Source organism: Salvia hispanica, chromosome 3 (genome assembly GCF_023119035.1).
Source record: "Salvia hispanica cultivar TCC Black 2014 chromosome 3, UniMelb_Shisp_WGS_1.0, whole genome shotgun sequence".
NCBI lineage: Eukaryota > Viridiplantae > Streptophyta > Magnoliopsida > Lamiales > Lamiaceae > Salvia > Salvia hispanica.
This window is the reverse complement of record NC_062967.1, coordinates 29,874,328-29,883,302: the sequence shown is the minus strand read 5'-3', so window position 1 is coordinate 29,883,302 and position 8,975 is coordinate 29,874,328. Positions and strand designations below refer to the sequence as shown.

The window sequence follows — 8,975 nt, the reverse complement described above, 5'->3', positions numbered from 1 at the left end:
ATCCAAATCGACATGTAGTACTCCTACTATATATTGCAATACTCTTTGACCACACATTCATAAGTAGCATCAATATGATCAACTATATATAGTGCATATATATATACTTCTTTTTAATCACAATGAAATGTCAATACAATCTATGTGACATTAAATTGTGTGAATAAAGATGGCTTATATATGGATTTTAATCTGAGGGGACGAGATGGGTGGGACAATGATGGTGGTAATAATTGAGAAAGTTAACAAGCTAACCAACCCTCTCAATAAATGAAAGATAGGACAATAATTAATTACAATGATTCACATAACAAACACTACACTTATTTTAAAAAATGAAATATCCCCAAACAGATCAAGTATGCACCGTGCGCATTTGGGTCCCATATTGTTGGCTAATTAGTGATGGACAAGAATTTGGTAGGGACAAATTTTAACATAGATGTCTAGGGTTGATAGGGTCCATTTTCCTCCATTTTCACACATGGGTTTTACATATTCTGGTTTGCAGTCATCAAAACCCCACAAAAAGAACTAATAGGAAATTTATTACTTAAGAGACCAATCAATAGTTTATTGGCCCTTTTGGGTGTCTTATTGAAGTCTTGGAATAGAATGTTTCCTATTGGTTTGGTCTTTCTCATTCTTTCTTTGATATAAATATGTCACAAAAATAATCAAACTGACATAGAAAATACGAAAGTCCTAGCTAGTTTCTTAATTTGATTTCTTTAACAACATTAAAACTTACTAATAAAATTCACAATTTATAAGTGGTTTGAAAACTCAAAGAACAGAAAATGAAATAAAATGAATTATGAAAATAAAAAATAAAGACAAAAAATAATAAAAAGACTATTGCATAAGTCCGGTGTGAATTTCCAGTTAATCCGACTAAGAAACGTTTTCGATGTTGTCGACGTCTTTCACTAGATTCAGTGTTCAAAATTTGAGTCACATTTTATATTTATAATCCTAAAAAAGAGGACGAAAGCACCAAGAAACTTTAATAATTTGAGATGTCATTTATAATGGAAAAAGGATCTTTATTGGTGACGAATTGGAAAATGCCAACAGTAATTCTCTTGATATCAAGTAGTGTGATTTACCAATTAGGAAAAAGGTAGAGTTATCATATGAATGATTAAGTACAATTATACACATTACATATACAAAATAATCATTAAATTTATTTAAAGTTCTAGAAATGTACCCAATACCATTAAAAACACAGAGAATGGTTTTGTTCTTTTGTGGATTGGGAGGATGACTAATTCAATCATTTAATTAGAAATGAATGATTAAGGATAGAGTAAAATGAAGTGAGTTACATTGTACTTTCAAAAAAGTGAGTACTAAAAATATGCATATCTGTATAACACATATCATAATATTTTGAAGCTTTCATCTAACAAAACTACTCCAAACATTTGAAAGAAAAAGGAATAAATGTATCATTCGACAATGAAACCATATAAAATACCTCCATGTTCATACCTAAGTCGAGTAAAACAAATTATGTATATCTATAAAATACTAATGTCTTTTTAAAAAAAAAATAAAAAAAATCATTCGGCCCCAAAAGTTTATCTCATTTCAACTTTGGTAATTTATTTCTCTAATATGGTGAATTTCATTCTTCGTATAATACTTCAATCATTTTTTAATCTCTATCTATATCTTAATTTATCAAGTATGCATTATAATTTGATCAATTGATCACTAGCAAGACGGTTAGAAGTGGACAAAGATATCAGTGTTGACAAATGAAAAAAAAAAATCCTCAAATCGATATACAGATGGAACTAAAAAATATGCATGTGAGTCTTCTATTTTATCAAATTTGCATCAAAATTCAAGTCACACACTATCAAGATTATTCCTAGTGGACGAAGATATCAATGTTGGTATATAAAATTCACAAACGAACTCACTACATTAGTGTAAAGAAAAGAAAAAAAAAACAACTATCACTACAAAAAATTTACAAGGACACAAAGATTGAGACGCTATTACTAGTGTTTGAATTTTTTATAAAAATAACCATAATTAAGGACACAAAAGAAAACATTCCTAAATTGAAGACAAATTAACATAATCGTTTGCTTTTCAAGGACAATTCTATTTGTGTCTCCTTATTTTAGTTGTGACAACAACAATAAGGACACTTTATGAAGCATTGGTGGTATAGTAGGACACACAAATTAGCGTCCTTAATAGCATTAAAAAGAGTTATTAGCCAACTTTTTTGTTGTAGTGTACAAGTCTCATAGCTAGGCTACTACTCCCTTTTATAACAATTGGTTTTAAGATGAAACCTCTTCAATTTTTGTCATGACATCAGAACGGATCACTAATTGTGGTCCGAAACTTTAACTGACCTAGCAATATACCCGGAACCGAGATAGGTCTCAAATCTCAATCAGTTGCTGGTGGCCAATTCTGCGCCACCTTTTCTCGCGCCCAAAAAAATACTTTCCCAACAATTCAGCTGAGTCTTGACAGCGAGGGACAATCAACATAGTAAATGTTAGCTACATAACCTTTCATCATTAGGGCTCCACTTTCTCTCTCTCTCTCTCCACAAATTAGTTTAGAGTTTTGTCCTTAGTACTATATCTCTCATTTGCTCTTTCCATTCTCCCCTTGTTTAAGTAGGGTTTTCAAGCCTTGATCTCTCTTGCTCAGTTAGCTAGGATTCAAGAAGCCCTTTTCCTCGGGATCCGGCCTGGCCTGGCTCAGCCGTGTAAAACGGGTTTTAGTCCCGAGGAGAACTTCTTCCTCCTCTTCGTCGGAGATTTCACTTCGCCACGGCCCGATTCAACTTCTCATCAAGGTTTGGAATCATTCAAAGTTGTGCGTGTTAAATGAAATAAATTGAAAGTTGTGATTGATTTTAGGATTGCCATTACTTTAAGCTAATGCTAAGCTAAGATAATATATATCTTGCATATTAATTTGAGGTTCTCTATCTTCTGATTTTTCAGAAAGTAATATTTCGTGTCATTTTTCACGTTTTTTCTCTAGATTTTCACCTAGTTCAATTTCACTTTTTTTTGTAGGAGGGCATTTTGTTACTACTATAATAAGAGTACATAATTGAAATACTATGATTTTGATATTGATTTTACATGCGCTCTTTTTTTATATACATAATTATAAGGGGAGTGATGAGAACTTTGCATGCATCTCACATGCCTATATTTTTTTTCTTCTCATTATGATACAAGCACTAGTATTGATTTAATTAATTTGGCATCCACCCCATCCATTTTGCATTGAGAAATTGTTGTCGATGATTATAGCCTTGCAATTTCTTGTTGGAATTCATCATCATTGACTGCACGCTTAATACTCCATATATATACGTTCATTTAATTTTGTGATTTTTTTTCATTTAATTAACCTTTAAAGTTATACTATGAAATATCATGTTAGAATTTCAAATCTAGAACAATTTTTACATCCAAATTAATTTGAAATTCGGACCAGTAAGCTAGTTTATCATGTCATATTTAGATATTAATAAAAAAGAGAGCACTTATTTTTCATAAAGATTCATTTTATTTTTGTTGCTTTACGTACACATTAAAAACCAAACACCTCCAAAAATATGTTTAATTTTATACGAAACAAACATTTAGCAATACGCTCCAAAAGCATAGTATTACATAAAAAAAATTAGGAAATTATGTCACGCGCAAATTATAATATGAACAATGTTTGGACCATATAGGCTGAATTATTCGATGATAGGGATATTTGGTGGACATGATGTGCTTTAATTCTTTCTTTCCTTTTTGTAAAACCCTAAAACAATCACATAAACACCTTTACTTTGTTGAGAAAAGAAGAAGAAAGAGGAGCAATTAATCTTGATGGATTGAATCAGATATTATGAATACATTTTCACACGTCCCTCCGGGCTTCCGATTCCATCCGACCGACGAGGAACTTGTCGATTATTATCTGCGGAGGAAGATTAGTAACCGAAGTATCGACTTGGACGTCATCAAAGATGTTGATCTTTACAAAATTGAGCCATGGGATCTCCAAGGTACAATATGATCATTTCTTCACGTACACTCCATCCATTCAATTCAAAATACCTCCTTTCACATCTATAATTAAAAAATTCGTTTCTTTGTCCTCATTTAAACACCGAATACTACATTTTTTTAATGTACTTTGATACACTAAAAAATTCCACCTAAAATCTCATTTATATATGTACTGAAATCTAACATAGTTATGGTTGATTTTGGTAGAGCTGTGCAGAATAGGAACAGAAGATCAAAACGAATGGTACTTTTTCAGCCACAAAGACAAGAAGTATCCAACGGGAACGCGCACGAATCGAGCCACGACAGCTGGGTTTTGGAAAGCAACCGGCCGGGATAAGGGCATCTATTCTAAGCAGGATTTGATCGGAATGAGAAAAACCCTAGTTTTCTACAAAGGGCGAGCTCCAAATGGTCAGAAATCAGACTGGATCATGCATGAATATCGCCTCGAAACCGACGAAAATGGAACCCCTCAGGTATGTAACTAGCTAGTTTAATTTTCTCAATCTATTGATTCCTCTATTTTTCTGTTTTGATCCAGATATACTGCTGAGTCGGTTAATGTTTCATCCCAACTACACCTAATTTAAGCTAGTACTACTATATACTCCCTATGTTCCATAGTAATAGAGTCATTTTACCATTTTGGTACGTTCCATAGTAATAAAGTCATTTCTCTTTTTAGTCAAAGTCAACGCATTTTTTCACACATACTTTACTCTCTCTTACTTTTTTCTCTCTTCATCTCTCTACCTTTTTCATTTTTCACTTTATTCTCCCTTTATTTAGCTCACCTAACATAATTTTTTTTAATCTCCGCGCCGAAAAGAAACGACTTCATTACTATGAAATGGAGGGAGTAGTATTGGGCCAGTCATTTTCCTTGTGTCTGAGTCAGTCATTTTTCTATTTCGGCATGGATAATATTTTAGCACAACTAGACTAAATTTGAAGCCCATATATATATATACGGTTAAATTGGGCCAGTTAATATTTCAACCCAACTAGTCCAAATTTGAAGCACAAATAGGTGAATGAATATTGTGTTTGGGCCCACATAGACAGTCTGGTGAGTTAATGTCTAATGCATAATATTAATGCAGGAAGAAGGATGGGTGGTGTGTAGGGTTTTCAAGAAGAGGATTGCGACGACGCAGAAAATGAGCGAGCACGACTCGCCTGTGTGGTACGACGACCACGTCTCGTTCATGGAATCTCCGAATCTGTCCTACTACAAGAAAGAGATGTCGTTGCCGTTGCCGTTGCCGTACGGCCCCGACCACTTCATCCAGCTGCCTCTTCTACAAAGCCCTAATAAAGTTGTTCAGAATCCGGATCTCGATCACAACTTTCACGTCACGGATTGGAGAGTTCTCGACAAGTTCGTGGCATCGCAGCTCAGCCACGAGGAGGTTTCCAAGGAGAACGAGGGTTTAGGGGAATTCAATGTGACGACGTCGTCTTGTCAGATTGATCTGTGGAAGTGATGTGCATGCGATTATATATTTACTGTTTCTTGTAAATAATAAAACTCATAGTGTCACCTATAGGCTATAGCTGTTCATCTTGCAATACTACTTACTACCTATATATACAAACTAAATTTTAAAAAAACACACAAAGAGGGAGGGAAAGTTTAGTACATATGTTATTCTTGTATGATTTATTGTGGTTGCACATGGTCATCTGTGTAATGCCTCTTATATATGTCCCTTTTGTTTTGTACGAAATTTATAAGGGCCAATATTGCCCAATAAAATATGAAGATTAGTCAAATTTTTTAAAATGAGTCGGGAAAATAATGACATTTTGATTTGTTTTCAATTGTCCTAAGGAGAAAAAACAGGCTGCCCATGTGTATATATATTTGTTGATGTTTTCAATGAAACAGCATGATTTTCTTTATAAATGGACAACATCGTTCATCTCACCTGTGGTGACGCACATGCATAATTTCTCGATTTTAACCAAAAAAAAATTAGTCACTGGATAATTGCAAACAAATTCAAATTTTATGATTTTCACTAGTATATATGTAGTAGTTTTATGTTATGAATGAGTACTATTATCGAATGTAAAATTTGTTAATTACTTAGAATTTATATGTTAAGAGCACTACTAAACTTCATAAATAAGGAGAAGTCGAAGTTGAAAGCTAAATAGGGATAATTTAATGGGGAAGTGTTACAATGATACAAAGTAAATATGCAGTATATTTCCTCTTTCTTTGCTTTTGCTGTCCGAAAGCAACGTCACTTAGAAGGGCAGGCTTGTAGAATATTTGGCTTTGATTCGTATATTTATTTGAAGAGCTGGTCGAATCTTTTACAAAAGCTTGTCTTATACTTTACACATACGTAAACTCATCGATATACTATTTAATTGATAGATTGATGATGATGAAGATACAAATGGTCCAATGCATGATGCATCTCTACCTACTTTCCGTATATTTATATATATACACAACACATTATTAGTGAAATCCTGCATTGTGATAGAAACTTTTCAATTTGCTTCATGATATTTAAAGCATATACAAAGTGTAAAAACAATAATAGCATTAAACATCTCATATTGCATTTACGAGAATCTTCTATCACTTAAGATTATGCATCATGCCATTATTTGATTAAGTTACACAAATGAAAAAAGAATTTTTTTCAGTTAGTAGGGGGGAAGAGATTTTAAGTATGTATTTCTTGCATGGAATGATAATATTTCTTAGAATTTATAACTCCATGACTTGGAAGTATATGCAAAAACTATACCAAAATATATATTAAGTCCAACCTCTATGAATAGGTCCCTAAAAATTACATTTTTAGTACATGTCGGTCTATTATACCCCTCTACATTTGAAAAATCTCCTAAATGTCATGGAGGGCATTTTTGGTACCTAGAAATTATAATTGGTACCTCTTCAATCATGTAATTATTTTAGACATACATAAAAGCACCTTTTACAACAAAAATATTTTCTTTTAAATTAATTCACTTAAATTTTTTAAATAATTACTTGAATAATGTATAGATTAAGCTTTATAATGAAAAAATTACTACAGTTCATTTTATTTTTTAGTAAAAAAATGTTACTTGCTTCGCTATACTATATTTTAATTAACACAATTAAAATATTTATTTATCACTTAAGTATAGTAACAATTAAATATTTAAGTAATATTTTTTGAATAAAAAATTACTATAATTCACTATAATATTTTTTCTTCTAAAATTTTAAAATATTTAGTAAAATTTTTAAGTAAAAATAAATCCCGCAAAGAATTTTCTATAATTCAGTTTAACATTTATATTTAAAAATATTACTATTAAATATAATATTTTCTTCGCAAATATATAGATTAATTTGTATAAAAAATAATATTTAATTTTAAAAATTAATAAAGCATAATTAAAACATATGTTTTCTTATTTAAAATTTTGAAATCATAAAGCATCAAATATTATTTAAATGAAAGTATAATTGAGTTTATAAAAGAAAATGGTGATGGAAGAAAAAATGAAAAAAAATAAAAGAATAGAAAGGTCCAAAATGCCCCATAATTTTAAATATTCACACTAGTGGTACTTAAGATTAGTTTTGTCTTATCCTATCAAAAATGATATAAAATATTTTTAGGGACAATTAATGTATTTTTAGGCAAGATCAGGGACTATTAGTGTAGTTCCAGCTGCAACATTACTAATATTGAAAATTAAATCGCTCTAAATATAAATAGTACTACAATATATACAGATTTTAGTGTTTATATATCGAGGTGAAGTACTGAAGTATATAGTATTCTAAATCAGAACATTGACCATAAAAAATGTAAATTTCCTAAAATCTGATGCAGCCATAAGGGAGACAGCACATTCTTTGGTCAATCATTCTTCTTTCCTTGTGTGCTTATCCATATCTTTTACAGTCAACCCCAAAATAAAATACTCCACATAATGATTCCATTTCCACCATATGATAATTGTGTCTAGGACCGGACTTTATAAATTAGTATAATTGATGAAAGGAAAGAAGACCGCCACTCGTAAATTATATTAAGACTAATATTACTTGGCATTTAATTTTGAAATCGAGTACCATAGATAGATAATTTAGTCATATACTCCATATATAATAAAATTGGTGTTTCTCTTACTAAAGTCGGAAAGTTAATATATACTATAGAGAGAGAAGATCTTTATTATATATACATATATACTCCACCAATTAAATTGTTTATAATACACTATAGTACCATTTATAAAAAATAATAACAGCAACTTAAATATGTATTTAAATCACTTTGCACTTGCCATTTAGGAGTAGTAGACATATAAAGTAATTAAGCTGATTTAACGAGAAAAAATTCCCTAGTCTAGACATACCATTTGGCACAATGAGTTAGTATGTCCAACAAATAATCATTCGATAAGTGGAATTCTATAAAAGTTATATTCCAACTATACATGATTATATATGGAAATTAATGGATGTAAATCTAAAAGTCAATTATTACTTTAAATTATGGGAAAAAATCTAAATATTTTGTATTTATGTCATATACATACTCCGAATTTAGTGGGAGTAATATATTTATACAATTTTACATGTTTTTTGTTATTTTATTTTATACTTTAAAAAAATTCTTAAATTTTTATATTCTATCAAAAAATAGATAAAAGTTGAAATAATTAATAATATATCAACAAGATTTAAATTAATAGCCACACTTTTTATTTTAGGTTAATATACGTTTGTGTATATAATATCACGTGTGTTCTACTGAGTACATAAATAATGAAGTGTGGCTATTAACTTAAATTTTGTTAACATACTAATGTATTAATTTCAATTTTTTTTTCTAATTTTTTAATAGCATATAAAAATGTAAGAATATTTTAAAACTATAA

The 8,975-nt window shown here is 30.5% G+C and overlaps 1 protein-coding gene across 1 annotated transcript; it reads left to right on the top strand.

Moving 5' to 3' along the window:
* Nucleotides 1-2,597: 2,597 nt before the first annotated feature.
* LOC125212666 (NAC domain-containing protein 7-like) lies at nt 2,598-5,828 on the top strand. The gene is made up of 4 exons (XM_048112895.1): nt 2,598-2,836; nt 3,893-4,057; nt 4,269-4,540; nt 5,168-5,828. The coding sequence occupies exons 2-4, from the start codon at nt 3,898-3,900 to the stop codon at nt 5,549-5,551; spliced, it is 816 nt and encodes a 271-aa protein (XP_047968852.1). The 5' UTR covers nt 2,598-2,836; nt 3,893-3,897; the 3' UTR covers nt 5,552-5,828.
* The last annotated feature ends 3,147 nt before the right edge of the window (nt 5,829-8,975 follow it).